The 20684-nt window shown below is 50.0% G+C and overlaps 3 protein-coding genes across 4 annotated transcripts in view; 2 read left to right on the forward strand and 1 right to left on the reverse strand.

The window, feature by feature from the left end:
• ZNRF1 (zinc and ring finger 1) overlaps positions 1–2872 on the forward strand; it is a 102853-nt gene extending 99981 nt beyond the window's left edge. Inside the window, exons 4-5 of one of the 2 annotated variants that reach the window (XM_059043770.2) lie at positions 480–571; positions 2210–2872. In XM_059043770.2, the coding sequence (XP_058899753.1) occupies positions 480–537 (58 nt within the window). In that variant the 3' untranslated portion in view covers positions 538–571; positions 2210–2872. Of the gene's footprint in view, positions 1–479; positions 572–1870 lie in introns of both variants that reach the window. The other variant, XM_059043769.2, reaches the window with a different exon arrangement.
• Positions 2873–4723: 1851 nt separating this feature from the next.
• Positions 4724–9758, reverse strand: LDHD (lactate dehydrogenase D). The gene is made up of 11 exons (XM_059043749.2): positions 9646–9758; positions 9022–9134; positions 8633–8774; positions 8268–8409; positions 7974–8133; positions 7528–7727; positions 7305–7433; positions 7085–7212; positions 6530–6620; positions 6339–6450; positions 4724–6251 (listed from the first exon to the last, which is right to left on the reverse strand). The coding sequence occupies exons 1-11, from the start codon at positions 9715–9717 to the stop codon at positions 6086–6088; spliced, it is 1455 nt and encodes a 484-aa protein (XP_058899732.1). The 5' UTR covers positions 9718–9758; the 3' UTR covers positions 4724–6085.
• A 3506-nt stretch (positions 9759–13264) lies between these two features.
• Positions 13265–20684, forward strand: part of ZFP1 (ZFP1 zinc finger protein) — a 59552-nt gene continuing 52132 nt past the window's right edge. Inside the window, exon 1 of the mRNA XM_067018551.1 lies at positions 13265–13367. The gene's annotated coding sequence lies outside the window, so the exon portion shown is untranslated. The remainder of the gene's footprint in view (positions 13368–20684) is intronic.

Raw genomic sequence — 20684 nt, forward strand, 5'->3', positions numbered from 1 at the left:
GCTTGGGGGTCTCCTGAGAGGGACACCAGGGAGGGAGCCTCAGGCTGTTCCTGTGACTCAGGAGCAGGCTTACTCAGGGCGATGACCAGCCTGCCAGGGCTTTGTTCCTACTTCTTTGCCCTTTACGCCTTGGAATAGTTGACTGGCTGCCCTGTGCAGCCCCCCACTCTCACCCTCTGACCCGTAGCTGTTGCCATCCTCCTGAGCTCCCTGCCCCTGAGGCCTCGTCCCTCTCGAGGCCACACTCCCTGTATCCTGCAGCACATAGGTCCACCCCAAGCCCATACGCACTGCACCAGGACTCTGGCTGCGCCAGGACCCCCCTGGGTGTCCTCCCTTCTGCTAGCAGACAGTGGGTATGTGGGGTCCCTGCAGGTGAGCGTCAGGCATCCCCTGCCCAGAGACCCGACCCTTGGAGCTGGCCCCCAGGGAGCGGCCTGGCCAGCCGGTGATGTGCCTCCCTTGCCGTCTCCCTTCAGTTGCATAGACTCGTGGTTTGAAGTGAACAGATCTTGTCCAGAACACCCCGCGGACTGACCCTGCTGGGCTCGCTTGCTGACTCCTCTCAAAGGTGAGCCCGTGGTTAGGATCGCGTCGCTCTGGGGCCTGGAGGCGGAGAGGGGGGCTGAGCTGCCCTCACGGCATCCCGCACCCCGCCTCCCCCGGCCAAGAGGGGTCGGGGGAGAGGGGAGCATCTCAGCAGCAGGGGTTCCGTGGGGTGGGGAGGGTTCCTGGGAAGGATGAGAGTCCAGACTCGCACGTTGCGAGCAAGAACCTGCTGGGTAGCGGAAGGTGAGTTGGAGGAAGGCCCCTTGTGTTTCCCCGTGTCTAGGGCGAATCTCCCCAAGGAAGGTTCAGGAAGGTCCCTTGGAAAGTGCTGGGCAGGAGAAGCAGCACAGGCCCTGGGACAGGATGCACCCCAGCTGTGCCTCGTGCTCGCTGTGGGGCCGGGGCAGATCCTGGCCCCTCGGTGGCGTGGGAGTCTCTGCTGCTTCTTTGGGGACGGGGCTTGCGTCCCCGCGTGGACAGCACACTCATTGGACAAGACTGAGTGTGGAACGGCACCTCGTTCCCTGCAGCGCTTGTCAGCAGCCACCTCTTGGCTGGTTCTTCCCGCCTGCACCCACCGCCCTCACCCCCTTCCAGATGAATCTGAGGCCCCCAGGCCAGACCTGGGGCCCCGCCACCCAAGTCCCTGTTCGCACAGCAGACCAGCACAACCAGCTTCCTCCCGAGACGTGCACATGTGCTCCCCTGTCACCGTCGTCCGACCTCAGTTTCTCCCCCAGGCACCCTGCCTTACTGCTGACCATTCTCTCCTGTCCCCATCCTACCTGTCCCTCCTGAGTCCTGGGCTGGCACTTTTCTGTTTTCTGCCAAACAAACCAAACCCCCAGAGAAACCAAAACCTGCCTCATCTCACGAGAATCCAAGGATTTGGGGCCCTCTTTTGCACTCTCTCTCTCTCTCTCTCTCTCTCTCTCTCTCCCTCCCCCCCTTTCCCTCCCTCTCTCTCCCCCTCTCCCTCTTTCTCTCATTTTTTGTTTTCTTTTGTTCTTTGTTAGGTTTATTTTATTTATTCCAAGTAAACTCCCAGAACAGCTGATGATGTCAAACTATTCAGGGACATTTGCCCTTTTTACCTTCCCCTAAAAAACTGAGGACGTGGGGTGAAGAAAAGGCGAGGGGGGAATAGTGAGGCAGGGGGAGTGGAGCCTGGTGCTGGCTGCAGGTCCAAATTCCCGGCGTGATGTTTGGCTTCGGGGCCCCCCAGACCGGAACCACAGGTGCCCCTGCCCGGCCTCAGCAGGATGCACGCGGCTGGCCTCGGGCCTGATGGAGCACGACTTACATCTTACGGTCCCCACAGGGACAGCCAGGCCCCCGTTCCTGAGAGGAGGCTTCGGACACTGGGGCAGAGCTGAGCTGGGGACACCAGTGGGAACAGGGCACCCCTCCTGCACTGACTTCCAGAGAATGGTTCTCCCTTTCTCCCTGAGGACACCAGATTGAATGAGAGCGAGTTTGAGAGAAGAAAGAATCACCCAATATCCTTCCCCTCATCCTCATCTCAGGAGGGAAAGGGCATTTTCTTTTTCACCTTTGAAAGGCGTTGTGGGTCTGTCTCTAAAGTGTTTACAAAAAAAAAAAAAATTATAAAAAAAAAATGTCTAGTGTCGACTGGTGTTTTCCCTCGTGATGTTTACAGATTGCCGTCTGCTGCCCGGCCAGAACCCCACTCAGTGACAAAACGACCAGAGCCGGGTTCTCGCCACTCGCAGAGCAGAGCTCACAGCCCTCCTGTGCCCGGCACCCGGCGGTCTCTCCATCAACCGCTCTGCCTTGGTTTTTTTTTTTGTTGTTGTTGTTCGTTTGGTTTTTTCCCCAATTTTCTGGCTTGGTTTTGCACTTTTCTCCCCTTGGGACCCTGATATCTTGACTTCATTGCCAAAAACCAACCCACAGAGGACCTTCTCCCCGCCTCCTTTCCATTTCTCCTCCCCTCTTCCCTCCTGGTTCTGGTCAGTTCAGAGGATTTAACAATCACAAGTGTCCTGCAAAAATGCCTGAACGTTTTTCTTAGACCCTTGTGGATTTTTTTTTTCCAGAAAACCTAGACAAACAAAAGACTTATTAAAGGGATATGTACAGCTGCCCCTGTTTTCAGGCATTCTGTTTGAGAACATTCTAGCCATTGATGTTCACATGTGGCATCAGCCCCTGCAAGATAGGTTTCTGTATTTATATTTTAAAATAAAAAAAAAAAAAAAAACCTTATAAAATGTTTAAAAATACCTTCAAAGCTGGGGGAAAAGGCTTTCTTCATTAGTCAAGGTGTTTTGATATGGTATTAAAATAATGTCTAATAAAAGATGCACTGTGTGACTTCATTTTAATCAAGTATTGTTACACAATCAAGAAATGGGCGTTGAAGGTCTGTCCCCTGCTCCCTTGCCTACCTCCTTAGCCTTTCTTCAGGCTGGCGTCGGGGCTACAGGTGTGTGATGTGGTTCTCAGCGGTCACGCCTGGGTGAGGGAACGTGGCAGGTGAGGCCGGAGTCCCGCAGCTTTTACGACCCATTCAGACCTCGTGGAATCTATCTGCCATCACCTGTGGAGTGGTCGTGACAGAACTCTTCTGGAAAGATCTGCAGGGCAAAGACCTTGCAGCGGATGGAGGCTGCAAGGATGCGGGTTCTTCCAGGCGTCGGCCCAGACCGCCCCCCGCCCGGTCCCTAGCTCCCCGTTCCACACCCTGCCCTTCCTGTTGCTCCGGCCACATCTCAGTGCTGACTCATGGGCATCCTTCACTGAGGCCCAGAAAGAGGCCCTGCTTTGGGGCTAAGCCAGCCCAGAGCCCTTGAACTAGAACCAGCCACTCAGGGCTCACAAGAGTTGGCACCCGTTGGGCTGGGTGGGAGGCTCAGGGCAGCAGGTAGCAGTGCACACCTGGCCTCTGTCCCTGTGCCAGACCGGCTCCCAGAGCAGCATTCCAGAGCCTCTTACAGAGCCTGTGAAGGAAGCTGTGGAGGAATACGCCTGCTCCGCCCCTTCTCGGGCCTCCTGTGTGCTGCTGCTTCTATGGGCTCTGACCCCACCGGGCCCAGGCTCCGCTGTTGTCTTCTGTCAGACACTTGCTGAAGCATGTGCTCTGTACAAGGGCATTGCAGGCTGGTGGGCAAATGTGAGCCAAGGCACTGACTGGCACGCTCAGCATTTCAGAGAAATACTCAAGAGGAGTTGGTGGGTCTGAGCTTGTGGGGTGTGGTCCCCGGGGACCCGCAGTCACCATGGTGGCAAAAACCTGGGCTCTAAACTGTCTGTATGGGGCTCCTCTGCCTGGCAGAACCACGCTGGGGAAAGGACTTCATCTGAACTTCAGATGCCCCACACGTGAAGTGGGAACAAAGTCACGCAGCTCAGAGGCCACCGTGAGGGTCAGAGGATCTGCCCAGAAGCCCCTGGCACGTGCTTAGCAGGCTCGCTCGTGGCTTTGTCACCGCAAAGAGCACTGTTCTATTCACAGCACCTCCTGCTTCTGCCTGGCAACTATGTCTGCCTGTTCTATATTTAATTCCTCCAGCAAAGCTGGCCCTGAGGATCTCCTTGCCTGACCCCTGGGCCTGCAGGCGGAGGAGGCCTCTGTGCCCACTTCGGTGGCCTGGGCCTGCCAGCCTTGGCAGTGCCCTGGGTGAGCTGAGGGGTCGAGCTGGGTGGGGCAGGGCTGGAGCCCACGCCGGCTGCTATTCCAGGCTCCTGGGGCTGGTGCCTATCCCACCCCCAGCGACTTCACTCCCACCTGGCACACTGCAGCCCTCTGCTGGTTACCGTCTCCTCCAAATTCAGAGCCAGATTGCCAGCTCCTGGGCGGGGGTAGGACCGGGGTCGTCCGGGCTTTCCAGTCGGAACTGGTGTCTGTCATCCTCCATCCCAACAGGTCTCCTTAACTCTGCCTTTCCAGGAGGGGAGGGAATTGGCAGGAACTGGGAGGTGGGTTCTACCCAGTGTCTCTGCTAAGGGCCCAGCACACTTGGCGGGGCGGGGGCTTCCTGGAAAGGGGCACCTCACTAAAACCAGTCATCTAGGAGCCATTTAATGGTGTCGAGGCTTTTAGGTCCTTATATTCCTAGGGAATAGATGCTCAATTAGGTAGGTGAATGATGTCAACAAATTTGTAACTCAGTTCCAAATGGTTCCCCGAAAAATACACGCACGAAGCAAGTAAGGCAAAAATATTCATTGTTGACTTTTCAGTGGCTGGTATTTCAGTGAACAGTGTACTTGTTCTTTCAACTCTCCTGCGTGTTTGGAGTTTTTCCTAGTAAAGAATTGTGGGGAAGTGGCCATTTGCTGAACACCTACTAGCCAGGCACTGAGGGGCACATCAGAGACAAGCCCTGCCCTGTAGGGGAGGAGCCTGCCCCTGCAGAATGCTGCCCCGGGGGGGGCGGGGGGCTGCTGGTGGCGGGGAGCCTGCGTGGAGGGGAGGGCACTGGTGGCTGATGGTTAGATGGTTCGAGTCTGCTTTATTGGGTGCTTGTGGGGGAGGGCCCATGGGACTTGCCCCACACCACCCCCTGGCACATCCAAGGAACGGAAATGTCACAGAGGAGCGAACTCAGGGCTCAGCCCCGAGTTAGCAGAGAGGAGGGGTTCCAAGAACCGAGCTGGTCTCAGGAGCCAGAGGGGCTGCCTGAACAGCTCAGGGGAGAGGTGGGGAGGGGTGGAGGGGGTGGAGGCAGGGAAGGAGCTCAGAGGTGGCTTGAGAGAATGGGAGTGAGGTGAGATGGAGTGTGCCGCTGGCTCCCCTGCGCCCCTCGCTCAGCCCCTTTCCTAAGGGCCAAGGCCTTGGGGTGAGGGAGATGGGCCTGCACTAGAGGCTCCTGGGATCTGCAGGGGAGTGGAGAGCTTAGAGACTGGTTTCCAGGACTCCAGGCACCTGCTAGACCCTGGGAAGTGGGGGGCCCAGAGCTGAGAGCTGCAGGTCCCTGCAGAGGTGAGTGCTGGGCACCACTGCCCCAAGTATATACTGGTGTCTAAGCTTTGAGGTGTCGGGCGCCCTCTCGTGGGCTTAGGGGGAACAACTGCCAGGGTAACCCCGACAAGGTCCTCTGATCAGGAATCCTGACCAAGGCAGGGGCAGGCCCTAAGGTTGAGGGCAAAAAAGCTGGTAGTATAACACATCACACTGTGGAGAGGTGTAGTACCAGGAAAATCACTTCCATTTGCAGTGGTTGGTAGCAGCCACTTGAAGGACATGTTCAGAATGTTCTAGAGCCCAGTTGGGGCTCAGTGGGGGAGTCTGTGGTAAGTGATGATGGACATGGGCAAGCAGCTTCACCGGGAATGACCCTGAGCCATTTACTGGACCAAAGGCTCCTGAGGCCAGCAAGAGGGCCAGGGAGAAGACGGCCGACTAGGCTCCTCCCTCTTCTCTCTGGCCTCGGCTTGGATAAAAGGGCTAGCGGGCTGGCAAAGACCCCTGCAGGGTCTAGGCAAAGGCAGCACTGTTCTGTGGGAAAACAGGTTCCGGGATGGGAGTTGCCACTCTCTGGGGGCTTGTGGGCCAGCTGCTCCGAGCCCCTCACAGCACCTTGCCTGGGTTCATGAGGCCTCGGGGGTCCAGCATGGCCTTGAGCTGCCGCATGGTCTCAATGCCCACCGTGCCCACCTCCTCCTGCAGCAGCTGCCGCTTGCCCAGACCGATGCCATGTTCCCCTGTGCACGTGCCATGGAGTGCCAGTGCTCGCCTGGGAAGCAGCGGGAAGAGGTCCTCAGTGGGTGCCCCTCCCACTTCCCTCAGCTCTTCCCCACCCTGCTTCCCGCTTTGCCCTTACCTGACCAGCTGTTCTGCAAAGGCCTTGACCCTGAGGAGCTCCTCGTGGTCCTCCGGGTCTACCACCAGGATGCAGTGGAAATTGCCGTCACCCACGTGCCCAACGATGGTTCCTGGGGGCCCAGAGGACAGAGCTGCTGCCCCCGCCCCGCCCCCACCCTCCCACCGCGCCCCGCATGGGGCAGGCAGAACCTGTGAGTCCCGAGGCCTCCAGGTCCTCCTTGGTCTGCACCAGGATCTCCGGCAGCCGGGAGATGGGCACACACACGTCGGTGGAATAGCCCTGAGTCGGGGCAGGCCGGTGAGCTTCCCTCCCTCACCCAGCCTGCTCGGGAGGTAAGGGGTCAAGGGTACGAATGGGCTCAGGGGGCTCGGCCTCTCACATGAACGTGCCTGCTGTCTCTAAGCCTCAGTTTCCTCTGTGCAACAAGGCGACTGGCCCGGCTAGGCTCCCAGGGCTCTCATCTTGCTCCCCACCCCCGCTACCGTGCAGAGCCCCCAGGCCCTGGAGCCCAGCCTCTCCTTCCTGTTGGCTACCACCTTCCGCTTCACCACCTCTTCCTCCAGGAAGTCTGCCTTCTGTGTTTACACTGCCCCTGCTGGGTCCCTGCACCCAGGGCCTGGCTCGGGGCAGGGGCTCCCTCCCGAGGATTTAGCAGTCCTGCCCGCGGGGGCCTCTGCCTGCTGCCCTGGACAATAGGGCAGTCGGCTGAGGAAAGGCTCCCGCGTTCACCCCAGCCCGCTCACCTTGCAGCCCGGCCGCAGCGCCAGGGCAGCGTACCAGGCGTTGTGCCGCGCTGCCCAGAGCCGGCTGCGCTCCTCCGCCTCCTTGGCCCAGGAGAAGTGAGAGCCTCCGTTGTGCCGGATGATCTCCTCTGTCAGGGGCGGGGGGTTGACACCATGCCCTACTCTGGGGCAGCCCGGGCCCCGCCCCGCCTCCCCCCAGCACCACAGCACCCCAGCACACCTGTGCGCTGCACCTGCTCTGCCAGCGCCTGCTCGGAGCCGTGGAACTCGAGGAAGAGCGTGGGCGCCACGCAGCAGTTCAGCTTGCTATGCCTGTTGCAGGCGTCCATCATGACGTCATCCAGGAACTCTGGGACCAAGGAGAGGCCACATGAGGTGACGCGTGGCCTTCAAAGGGAGCCTCCTCCGGGGAGCCCATCTGGACGGCCCAATCCCAGGCTCACCAATGCGGGCCACGGGCACTGCAGCCTGGAGGATGTGTACAGTGCTGTCCACGGCCGCCTGGACGCTGGGGAAAGCACAGGTGGCGGCCACCGTGGCCTCAGGGGCAGGGTGCAGGCGCAGTGTGGCGGCTGTGATGAGGCCCAGCGTCCCCTCGGAGCCCACAAACAGCCCGGTGAGGTTGTAGCCAGCTGCGCTCTTCCTGGGTCCCCGGGGACATGAGGTAGGTGAGTGCCCAGGCCACGTGACGACGGATTTCTGGCCAGTAGCCAGGTGGGGAGCTGAGCCTGAGGTCTGGGCTGACCCGCCTCCGTGCAGACTGCCACCCAGGCAGCCGTTCCCTGGCACAGCCCAAATCAGCCTCCGAACCACCAGCTTTTGCCCACAGGGCAGTTTCATGACCCGCCTCTCCAGGAAGCCCCCGTCGCCGTCGGTAGGGGGCGCTCACCGGAAGTGACGGCCGGGGCCCGCGGTGTGAAGCAACCGCCCTCCCGGCAGCACCACCTCCAGGTTCAGCACGTTGTCGCGCATGGTGCCGTAACGCACAGCGTTGGTGCCCGAGGCGCTGGTAGCCACCATGCCGCAGAGAGAGGCGTCTGCACCTGGGTCTGGAGGGTGGAGGGCAGGCAGAAGGAAGCCTGGGGCGGGTGCCCGTGGGCAGAGGGGTCCCGCCAAGCCCCAGAAACACCCCTGCCACCAGGGAGCCCTCCAGGCCCAGGAAAGTCCTGGAGCCCCAGCCTACCCACAGGGAACCAGAGGCCGCTGTCGCGCAGGTGGGTGTTGAGGGCTTTGCGGGTGACGCCGGGCTCCACCACCACAGAGAAGTCTTCCGGATTCAGCTCCAGGATTCGGTCCATGTGGGTCAGGTTGACACAGACGCCGCCCTGGCGAAGGGCTTTCAAGTGGTCACTGACCTAGATCTTTCGCCAGGACACAGCCCCCAGGACCCCAGCTCGTGGCCGACTTCCCAGCGGCCAGACCAGAGCCCCAGGACGGCAGGTAAGGAGGGCTGGACCTGGCCAGCCAGGCTGGTGTGGTGGAGGAGGCAGCTGCCAGAGTGGTGGGACTAGAGCCTGGCCAGGGGAGGAGGTCACCCACTATACATACCTGCGTGGCACAGACTCCGCCCTCAAGCCCGGTGCCTGAGCCGAATGGGATGATGGGAACACCTTGGCCATAGCACAGGGCTGCCAGCCTGCTGACCTGCTCCACATTCTGGGGCCACACCACAGCATCTGGAGGTTGGCACCTGGAACCAGACCCTCAGCAAGGTAGGGGTGTGTGGTACCCTCTGGTCCTGCTCAAGTTTGAAGGTATTGCAGGGCCTGAGGCTGCACAGTGGGCGAGGGGCAGAGAACACCCTTCTGGGGTCATAGAGGAGAGGTGGAGAATGCCAGAGCACCCAAAAACAGATGGTGGGGTTTGAGGGGCAGAAGATAACCCAGGACCCTCACTCCCAGCCAGGGGTTCTGATGCAGGGGGGTGGCGGAGCCCACCTGTGCATTGACTCATCGTGCCCGTGCTGCTCTCGGACCGCAGCAGCAATAGACACATGGGGGCTCCCCACAACTGCCTTCAGAGCCTCCAAAAAGCCCTCGCTGAGTTCGCCCTGCAGGGGAGAAACACATTGGCAGGGTCACTCAAAGATACCTGGAGCCACCTGGCCAGTGGGAGGGGTGGGAGTGGGGGTTCCATTGCCTGTGAACAGAGGCACCCACACCCCTACCCCGCCTTGGCCGGGGGCTCATAGGGCTCTTGGAGCCCTTCTGGGGATTTCTTCCCATTTTACAGATGAGGAAAAGAGGCCAGCAAGTCCAGGACAGGGCCTGGCCTAGAACCCAGCTCCTTGCCTCCCAGGCATTCTTTCAAAATGTGTGTGTATTCTGGGGCCTCAAAGGGGTGCCCTAGAGTCCACAAATCTTTCAGTTGACACCCCCCAGCCCCACTCATTGGCAGCTGTGAGGGCTTCGGCCCAGCTCACTGAACACCCACATTTGACCTGGGATGAGCCCAGCGAGCCTCTGCTCAAGGTCTCCTGGTGCTGGGGCAGCACAGAGTCTGGCCGGAACTCGGCATCGGGGGCCCCCCACCCTCTAAGGGGCTCCTCCCCTCCCACCTACCTGCATCCCCCTGGAGCAGTAGCCCCTCCAGGGGAACATCCCCCAAGTTGCAGCCCGGAGCAGGCTGGCCATAGCTGGGCCACAGCCGGTGACTACCCCAGCCTATTGGTTGTGCTGGGGGCAGGGCTGCTTAAGGTGGCACAGCCTTAAGGTGGCCCTGCCAGCCCTCGCTGAGTCAGTACTTCTTTTTTTTTTTTTTTTAATTTTTTTTTTTAATTTTTTTTTTAACATCTTTATTTGAGTATAACTGTTTTACAATAGTGTGTTAGTTTCTCCTTTACAACAAAGTGAATCAGTTATACATATACATATGTTCCCATAACTCTTCCCTCTTGTGTCACCCTCCCTCCCACCCTCCCTATCCCACCCCTCTAGGTGGTCACAAAGCACAGAGGTGAACTCCCTGTGCTATGCTGCAGTTTCCCACTAGCTATCTAATTTACATTTGGTAGTGTGTATATGTCCCTGCCACTCTCTCACTTCGTCACAGCTTACCCTTCCCCCTCCCCATATCCTCAAGTCCATGCTCTAGTAGGTCTGTGTTTTATTCCCATGCTACCACTAATCTCTTCATGACATTTTTTTTTTTTTTTAGATTCCATATATATGTGTTAGCATACGGTATTTGTTTTTATCCTTCTGACTTACTTCACTCTGTATGACAGACTCCAGGTCTATCCACCTCATTACAAATAACTCAGTTTCATTTCTTTTTATGGCTGAGTAATATTCCATTGTATATATGTGCCACATCTTCTTTATCCATTCATCTGTCGATGGACACTTAGGTTGCTTCCATGTCCTGGCTATCGTAAATAGAGCTGCAGTAAACATTTTGGTACATGACTCTTTTTGAATTATGGTTTTCTCAGGGTATATGCCCAGTAGTGGGATTGCTGGGTCATATGGTAGTTCTATTTGTAGTTTTTTAAGGAACCTCCATACTGTTCTCCATAGTGGCTGTATCATTTTACATTCCCACCAACAGTGCAAGAGTGTTCCCTTTTCTCCACACCCTCTCCAGCATTTATTGTTTCTAGAGTTTTTGATGATGGCCAATCTGACCGGTGTGAGATGATATCTTATTGTAGTTTTGATTTGCATTTCTCTAATGATTAATGATGTTGAGCATTCTTTCATGTGTTTGTTGGCAATCTGTATATCTTCTTTGGAGAAATGTCTATTTAGTTCTTCTGCCCATTTTTGGATTGGGTTGTTTGTTTTTTTGTTATTGAGCTGCCTGAGTTGCTTATAAATTTTGGATATTAATCCTTAAAGGAGAGGTGAGGCTTACCGAGCACAAAGGGAAACAGAACAGCCGCCACTTCCTGGCTTAAGACTATGCAGTGGCTTCTTGTGGTCCAAATACCCAGAGCTCCAGCAAGGCTCAGGGGCTTGGAACACACCCTTGATCTTTCTCACCCTGCAAGTCCCAGCTCCGGTGTCACAGTTAGGGTAGGCCTTGATCTGGGCTATGAGGAGGAAAGCCCAGGGAGGCTGTTGGGGGTTAGGATGGGGTAGGGCAGTAAGGCAAGCCAGGAAGACTTCCTGGAAGAGGAGTGCTAAGGATGAGCAGCAGTTTGCCAGACAAGCGAAGGAAAAGACTGTCGCATCCCTTTGTCTCCACTCTCGCACTGGGCATATCCCAGGATCAAGGGGAGTGATGTGGCTGCTGCTCTTGAAAGTATTCCAAGCTCTGTTTTCCTCCCACAGCAAATTTGTAGAAGCGTGTTGCTAACATTATTGAGATAAAGCTATTTCTGGCTTTGTTTTTCTTCCCAGTCAAACCAGGAATACAAACTCCTACTTGGGTCCTTCTCCCCAACCACATTTGAATGAGCCCACATTTCCACTCTCAGTGTGTTGCTTAACTGTCTTATCTCAAAAAACATCTCTTTTACAGTTGGTTAGTTCAAATCAAGATCCAGGGAAAGTCCACACAATGCATTTGGTTAATGTGTCTCATAAGCCTCTTAATCTACAACAGTTTCCCTCTCCCCCATTCTTCCATGACATTTATTTGTGAAAGAAACTGGGTCACTTGTTCTGTAGAATTTTCCGCATTCTGTTTTTGGATGATTGTATCCTTGTGAGATTGTTTAATATATTTCTCCAGCCTCCGTACTTCTTGTAAACTGTTAGATCTAGATGTGGTACTGTCTAATACACTTGCTGAACGGATAGAAATGTTCTGTATCTGTGCTTTCCAACATGGTAGCCGTTAGCCACATGTAGCTGTTGGTACTAGTGGTATCTACGGATGGAGGAGAGATGCCAGGTAGAGTTTTGTGGCAAACCCTAAAAAGAAGAGCCATGATAGAGATCCCTAAGGTTCTGGAGCAGGGTCATGACATCTGCAACAGAGACCTACACACTGTACAAAAAACTGCCCCGGCCCACTGCTGGGTCCTGGTTAAGATGATGAGTGTGACCACAAGATACCATTGAGTGATCATGTGGCCAGAGCTGGCTGTCATGAGCTGTCTTCTATCAGACCCCCCAAGTCATAAAGTCAGGCAGGTCCAAAACAAAAAGGGGGACAAAATATTGGGCACAAGCAGGGCCAGAGGGCAAAGTGAGCTGCATGAGTAGGTGGCCCAGACCCCCATGTCACCCACCATTGCTTGGCCAGTACCTTTCCCTCAGCTCATACCTACAGCCACATGGGGGAACTCTTATGACCAGCTGATGGAGGAGGAAAAAGTTGAAGCTTGATTCGTGAATGGATTGGCTCAATATGAGGGTTTGAGCTGAAGATGGACCGTTGTACTACAGCCCCACTTGGGGGTAACCCTGAGATCCTCCCGACTGGCACAGCTCCAGGTCATGCACCTGGTCATCCCCTTTTGTAGAAAGAAAATGGGTCCAATAGAAGAATATATATGGGCCCATAAGCAGTGGTGAATGGCCTGGCTGGTTGGTCAGGGGCCTATGAGGAGATTGGAATATCAGGGTCAAGGAGGTTTGGAGAAGAGTCACATAGATGGACCTTGAGGACTAGGCACAAAGTGAGGTTTTAATAGCACACGTATCATATGTTAACACCCACCAGAGAGCATCTACCATGGAAGAGACTTAACCAAATAAACAGCGTGATTCAGCCAGCAGTCATTGGCCAGCCTCTGTCAAAGACCCCCCCAGCACTGGCACAGTGGCAGTAGGGGAGAGGCTAGTAACAGGCCCACCGGTATGGACACCCACTCACTAAGGCTGACGTAGCTACTGTCACTGCTGAGTGTCCACCCTACAGTGACACTGAATCTGCCACTTGGCACCATTCCTCAGGGAGACCAGCCAGCCACTTGGTAACAAGTTGACCATGTCAGACCCTTTCCACTCTGGAAAGGGAGCAATTTATCTTGACTGAAATCAACACAGTACATATTATGCGTATGGGTTAGCCTCTCCTGCCTGCATGGCCTCAGCCAGCACCAGCATCTGAAGGCTCACACAGCGTTTGACCCACCGACATGGTATATCACATACCATCCCCTCAGGCCAAGTGATCCACTTTTTAGCAAAGGGGGGGTGCAGTAATGGGCAGATGACCATGGGATCCACTAATCCTAATGTCTACCTCCCCATCCTGAGGCCGCCGACCTGACAGAGCAATAGAAGGAATGGCCTTTGGAAGGAACAGCTAACATTCCAGCTCGGAGACGCATCAACTCAACCAGAGTGCCGAAAGAGGAAGATATTTTCATATGATTAACAGATAAAGGGTGAGTATCCAAATTATTTTTACCGTTTTATTTCAAAATAATTTTATTTATTTATTTTTGTTAAAAATATTTATTTATTTTATTTTATTTATTTGATCGCACCAGGTCTTAGTTGTGGCGTGTGGGATCTTTAGTTGAGGCATGCGAACTATTAGTTGCGGCTTGTGAGATCTAGTTCCCTGACCAGGGATCGAACCCAGGTCCTCTGCATTGGGAGAGCAGAGTCTTAGTCACTGGACCACCAGGGAAGTCCCTTGAAATAATTTTAGACTTACAGAAAAGCTGCAAAAATAGTACAGAAAGTTTCTGTATACTCTTCACTTAGTTTTCACTAATGTTTACATTGTACATAACCACAATACAATTATCAAAACTAAGAATTAGTAAAATACTAATTGATACAATTAGAGAATTGGTGCATTACTAAACTGCAAATTTGATTTCACCCGTTCTTCCACTAATGTCCTCTGGTTTTCTGGGGTGTTAGTTGTCCTGTCTCCTTCATCTCCTACAATCTGTGACAGTTCCTCAGTCTCTACTTGTCTTTCTGACCTTGACATTTTGAGGAGTATGGATCAGTTACTATATTGAACTTTCCTCAGTGTGGGTTGTCTGTAGATGGAGGCCATGCATTTTTGGCAAGAATACAACAGAAGTGATATTTCCTTCTCAATATATCATATCAGCAGTGTAAGGGGTCAATATGTCTTATGACTGATGGCAATAGCCTTGATCATTTAGTTTAGCTCATGTCTGTGGTATTTCTGCACTGTGAAGTTACTACTTTTCTCTTTGTAGTTAATAAATATACCAGGGTAGAAAGTATATGGCTGCAAATATCCTGTTTCACCTCACTTTCACTCATTATTTTTAGCATCCATTGGCGGATCTGGCCTGCCTTTGTTGTTATCATGGCGTTCTAACAGTGATTTTCTGTGTCTCTTATTTCTTCGATATTATTTAGTTAGAATTATTCTCTAAGGAAGAGCCATTCCTTTTGCTTCATTTATTTATTTACTGAATCATTTGTACATTACCAATATAGACACATGGATATTTTTTTATTCCATAGGTTATAATCTAATACAATCATTATTTATTTTGTTGTTCAGATTATCCCTGCTTTGGTCATTTGGGGCCTCTGTCATATAGTCTTGTCTGCCCTTTAGACTGGCCCTTACCTTTTTATGAGCACTGTCTTACATTCTAGTACCATAAGATGCTCCAGGCTCATCTTGTCTTTTCCTTGCCCAGATCAGTAATCAACTGCTTTTCCAAGGAGTTCTGTTCCTTTTAGTCAGGAGTAGTTTTTAGAAACCAAGATTTGGATGCTAGATGTGCTCTTAAAACCCAACAGGAGGAGTCAAGATGGTAGTGTGGGAAGACGTGGAGTCAGCATCTCCCCACAACTAGGGCACCTGCCGCCTGCTGGTGGGGACTCTAACCCCCAAGGAGAAAGGAGGAACCCCAGAGTGAACTGGTAGGATGTAGGGGGACCGAGCGGGGAGGAGAACTGGAGGCCAGACCAGATCGGCACCCCTGAGGCCAGGGAGATCAGGAGAGGCAGGCAGGAGGGGCCCTCCAGGAGGAGCAGGAGAGGAGCAGAGGGCAATTGCCCTGCTCACTCAGGCACGGGGAGCCTGCTAAGCTCCCAGGCTGATTCCCTGCCCTCCAAGCCTCCTCCAGGTTGCGTGGGTCCTTGGGGGCATAGGAGGGAGGCCGGGGAGATCAGGAAAGACAGGCAGGAGAGGAGTGGAGGGCGATTGCCCCGCCCACTGGGGCACGGGGAGCCTGCTGAGCTCCCAGGCCGATCCCCTGCCCTCCAAGGCCCCTCCAGGCTGCGTGGGTTCTTGGGAGCATAGGAGGGAGGCCGGGGGGATCAGGAGAGGCAGGCAGAGGGGCCCTCTGGGAGGAGTAGTAGAGGAGTAGAGGGTGATTGCCCTGCCCTCTGAGACCAGGGGTGAGGGGGCACGCCTGGGCCCCTTCTGTTCCTGGAGCCTAAGCCCCATTGCCCACAGCCCCCAGGGTTTTCCAGCCCTGTAGGTCCTGAGCATTGGCCCCGCCCACCACCCAAACCTCACCATTGCTTAGGTCCCACTCTCCACAGCCAAGGCCTTTCCCCCACTCCTTTATTTTTTTTTCTTTCCCCTCCTCCTCTTTTTTACTATTATGGTACTGACATACCTTGTGGTTGTTGATTCATCTATATTTTTATTTTTACATTCTTTCTAACATATCTGTTAGTTTCCTAGTCTAATTTTATTTTTTACTTTGTTATTGTTCTCTCTTTTTTTTCTTGGGGGGGCCACCCCACGCGGCTTGTGGGATCTTGATTTGCCAACACAGACTCAGGGGGAAGCTCCTGCGGTGGGAGCTCCAAGTCCAAACCACTGCACTAACAGAGAACCTCAGACCCCTGGGAATATTCATCTGAGTGAGGTCTCACAGAGTTCCTCATCTCAGCACCAAGACCCAGCTCTACCCAATAGGCTACGAACTCCAGTGTTGGAAGCCTCAGGCCAAACAACCCGTAAAACAGGAACACAATCCCCCTCATAAAAAAAAAAAAAAAATGAGACTGCAAAAAAATATGTCACAGATGAAGGAGCAGGGTAAAAACCTAGAAGACCAAATAAAGGGAGAGGAAATAGGCAATCTACCTGAAAAAGAATTCAGAGTAATGATAGTAAAGATAATCCAGAATCTCAGAAATAGAATGGAAGCACAGATGGAGAAAATACAAGAAATGTTTAACAAAGATCTAGAAGAACTAAAGAACAAACAAACAGAGATGAACAACACAATAACTCAAATGAAAACTACACTAGAAGGAATCAAAAACAGAATAATGAAGGCAGAAGAACAAATAAATGAGCCGGAAGACAAAATGGTGGAAATAACTGCTGAGGAGCAGAATAAAGAAAAAAAGAATGGAAGACAATCTCAGAGACCTCTGGGACAACACTAAACGCACCAACATTCGAATTATAGGGGTCCCAGAAGAAGAAGAGAAAAAGAAAGGGTCTGAGAGAATATTAGAGGAGATTATAGTGGAAAACTTCCCTAACATGGGAAAGGAAATAGTCACCCAAGTACAGGAAGCACAGAGAGTCCCATACAGGATAAACCCCAGGAAAAACACACCAAGACACATATATATCAAACTAACAAAAATTAAATACAAAGAAAAAAATATTAAAAGCAGCAAGGGAAAAACAAAAAATAACATACCAAGGAATCCCCATAAGGTTATCAGCTGAGTTTTCATTGGAAGCTCTGCAGGCCAGAAGGGAGTGGAAGGATATACTTAAATTGCTGAAAGAGAAAAACCTACAACCAAGATTATTCTACCCAGCAAGGATCTCATTCAGATTCTATGGAGAAGTCAAAAGCTTTTCAGACAAACAAAAGCTAAGAGATTTCAGCACCACCAAATCAGCTTTACAACAAATGCTAAAGAAACTTCTCTAGGCGGAAAACACAAGAGAAGAAAAAGACCCACAAAAACAAACCCAAAACAATTAAGAAAATGGTAATAGGAACATACATATTGATGATAACTTTGAATGTAAATGGATTAAATGCCCCAACCAAAACACACAGACTGGCTGAATACAAACAAGAACAAGACCCATATATATGCTGTCTACAAGAGACCCACTTCAGACCTAGGGACACATACAGACTGAAAGTGAAGGGATGGAAAAAGATATTCCATGCAAATGGAAATCAAAAGAAAGCTGGAGTAGCAATACTCATATCAGATAAAAGAGACTTTAAAATAAAGACTGTTGCAAGAGATAAGGAGGGACACTACATAATGATCAACGGATCAATCCAAGAAGAAGATATAACAATTATGAATGTTTATGCACCCAACAGAGGAGCACCTCAATACATAAGACAAATGCTAAAAACCATGAAAGGAGAAATCGACAGCAACACAATAATAGTAGGGGACTTTAACACCCCACTTACACCAATGGACAGATCATCCAAACATAAAATAAATAAGGAAACACAAGCTTTAAATGACACAATAGACCAGATCTAATTGACATTTATGGAACATTCCAGCCAAAAGTGGCAGAATACACTTTCTTCTAAAGTGCACATGGAACATTCTCCAGGATAGATCACATCTTGGGTCACAAATCAAGCCTTGGAAAATTTAAATTGTATCAAGTATTTTTTCTGAACACAACACTATGAAATTGGAAATCAATTACAGGAAAAAAAACTGTAAAAAACACACATACATGGAGGCTAAACAGTGCACTACTAAATAACCAAGAGATCACTGATGAAATCAAAGAAGCAAAAAAAAAAAAAACATAGAAACAAATGACAACAAAAACACAATGACCAAAACCTATGGGACGCAGCAAAAGCAGTTCTAAGAGGGAGGTTTATAGCAATTCAATCTCACCTCAAGAAACAAGAAAAATCTCAAATAAACAATCTAACTCTACACTTAAAACAGCTAGAGAAAGAAGAACAAAGAAACCCCAAAGTCAGTAAAAGGAAAGAAATCATAAAGATCAGAGCAGAAATAAATGAAATAGAAATGAAGAAATCAATGGCAAAGATCAATAAAACTAAAAGCTGGTTCTTTGAGAAGATAAACAAAATTGATAAACCCTTAGCCAGACTCATCAAGAAAAAAAGGGAGAGGACGCAAATCAATAAAATTAGAAATGAAAAAATAGAAATCACAACCGACACTGCAGAAATACAAAGGATTTTAAGAGACTACTACGAACAACTATATGCCAATAAAATGGACAACCACAAAGAAATGGACAAATTCTTGTAAAGGTACAATTTTCCAAGACTGAACCAGGAAGAATTAGAAAATATAAACAGACCTATCACAAGTAATGAAATTGAAACCGTAATTAATAATTTTCCAACAAACAAAAGTCCAGGGAAATTCTATCAAACATTTAGAGAAGAGCTAACACCAATCCTTCTCAAACTCTTCCAAAATATTGCCGAGGGAGAAACACTCCCATATTCATTCTACAAAGCCACCATCACCCTGACACCAAAACCAGAAAAAGATATCACACAAAAAGAAAATTACAGACCAATATCACTGATGAACAGAGATGCAAAATCCTGAACAAAATACTAGCAACAGAATCCAACAGCACATTTAAAGGATCATACATCATGATCAAGTGGGATTTATCCCAGGGATGCAAGGATTTTTCAGTATATGCAAATCAATCAATGTGATACACCACATTAACAAATTAAGGATAAAAACCATATGATCATCTCAATAGATGCAGAAAAAGCTTTTGACAAAATTTAACACCCATTTATGATAAAACCTCTCTAGAAAGTGGGCATAGAGGGAACCTACCTCAACATAATAAAGGCCATATATGACAAACCCACAGCTAACATCATTCTCAATGGTGAAAAACTGAAAGCATTTCCACTAGGATCAGGAACAAGACAAGGATGTCCACTCTTGCCACTCTTATTCAACATAGTTTTGGAAGTCCTAGCCACAGCAGTCAGAGAAGAAAAGAAATAAAAGGAATACAAATTGGAAAAGAAGAAGTAAAACTGTCATTCTTTGCCAATGACATGATACTATACATAGAAAATCCTAAAGTTGCCACCAGAAAACTAGAACTAATCAGTGAATTTGGTAAGGTTGCAGTATACAAAATTAATGCACAGAAATCTCTGGCATTCCTATACACCAACAAGAAAAATCAGAAAGAGAAATTAAGGAAACACTCCTATTTACCATTGCAACAAAAAGAATAAAATACCTTTGAGTAAACCTGCCTAAGGAGGTGAAAGACTTGTATTCAGAAAACTATAAAACACTGAGGAAAGAAATCAAAGGTGACATAAACAGATGGAGAAATATACCATGTTCCTGGATTGGAAGAATCAATATTGTGAAAATGACTATACTACCCAAAGCCATCTACAGATTCAATGCAATCCCTACCAAACTACCAATGGCATTCTTCACAGAATTGGAACAAAAAATCTTACAATTCATATGGAAACACAAAGACCCAAATAGCCAAAGCAATCTTGAGAAAGAACAATGGAGTTGGAGGAATCAGGCTCCCTGATTTCAAACTATACCACAAAGCTACAGTAATCAAGACAGTATGGTACTGGCACAAAAACAGAAATATAGATCAATGGTACAGGAGAGAATGCCCAGAGATAAACCCATGCACATATGGGTACCTAATTTATGACAAAGGAGGCAAGAAGATACAATGGAGAAAAGACAGCCTCTTCAATAAGTGGTGCTGGGACAACTGGACAGGCACATGTTAAAGTATGAAATTAGAACACTCCCTAACACCATACACAAAAATAAACTCCAAATGGATTAAAGACCTAAATGTAAGACCAGACACTATAAAACTTTTAGAGGAAAACATAGGAAAAACACTCTTTGACATAAATCACAGCAAGATCTTTTTTGACCCACCTCCTAGAGTAACAGAAATAAAAACAAAAATAAAGAAATGGGATTTAATTAACCTTAAAAGCTTTTGCACAGCAAAGGTAACTATAAACAAGACAAAAAGACACCCCTCAGAATGGGAGAAAATATTTGCAAATGAAACAACAGACAAAGGATTAATCTCCAAAATATACAAACAGCTCATGGAGCTCAATATCAAAAAACAAACAATCCAGTTAAAAAATGGGCAGAAGACCTAAATAGACATTTCACCAAAGAAGACATACAGTGGGCCAAGAGGCACATGAAAAGATGCTCAACATCACTAATTATTAGAGAAATACAAATCAAAACTACAATGAGGTATAACCTCACACTGGTCATAATGGCCATTATCAAAAAAGCTAGAAACAATAAATGCTGGAAAAGATGTGGTGAAAAGGGAACCCTCCTACACTGTTGGTGGGAATGTAAATTGATACAACCACTATGGAAAACAGTATGGAGGTTCCTTAAAAAACTAAAACTAGAACTACCATATGACCCAGCAATCCCACTACTGGGCATATACCCTGAGAAAACCATAATTCAAAAAGAGACATGCACCACAATGTTCATTACAGCACTATTTACATTAGCCAGGACATGGAAGCAACCTAAATGTCCATCGACAGATGAATGGATAAATAAGATGTGGCACATATATGCAATGGAATATTACTCAGCCATAAAAAGAAACGAAATTGAGTGATTTGTAGTAAGGTGAATGGACCTAGAGTCTGTCATACCGAATGAAGTAAGTCAGAAAGAGAAAAACAAATACCGTATGCTAACGCATATATATGGAATCTAAAAGAAAAAAA

Source organism: Kogia breviceps, chromosome 18 (genome assembly GCF_026419965.1).
Source record: "Kogia breviceps isolate mKogBre1 chromosome 18, mKogBre1 haplotype 1, whole genome shotgun sequence".
Classification (NCBI taxonomy): Eukaryota; Metazoa; Chordata; class Mammalia; order Artiodactyla; family Physeteridae; genus Kogia; species Kogia breviceps.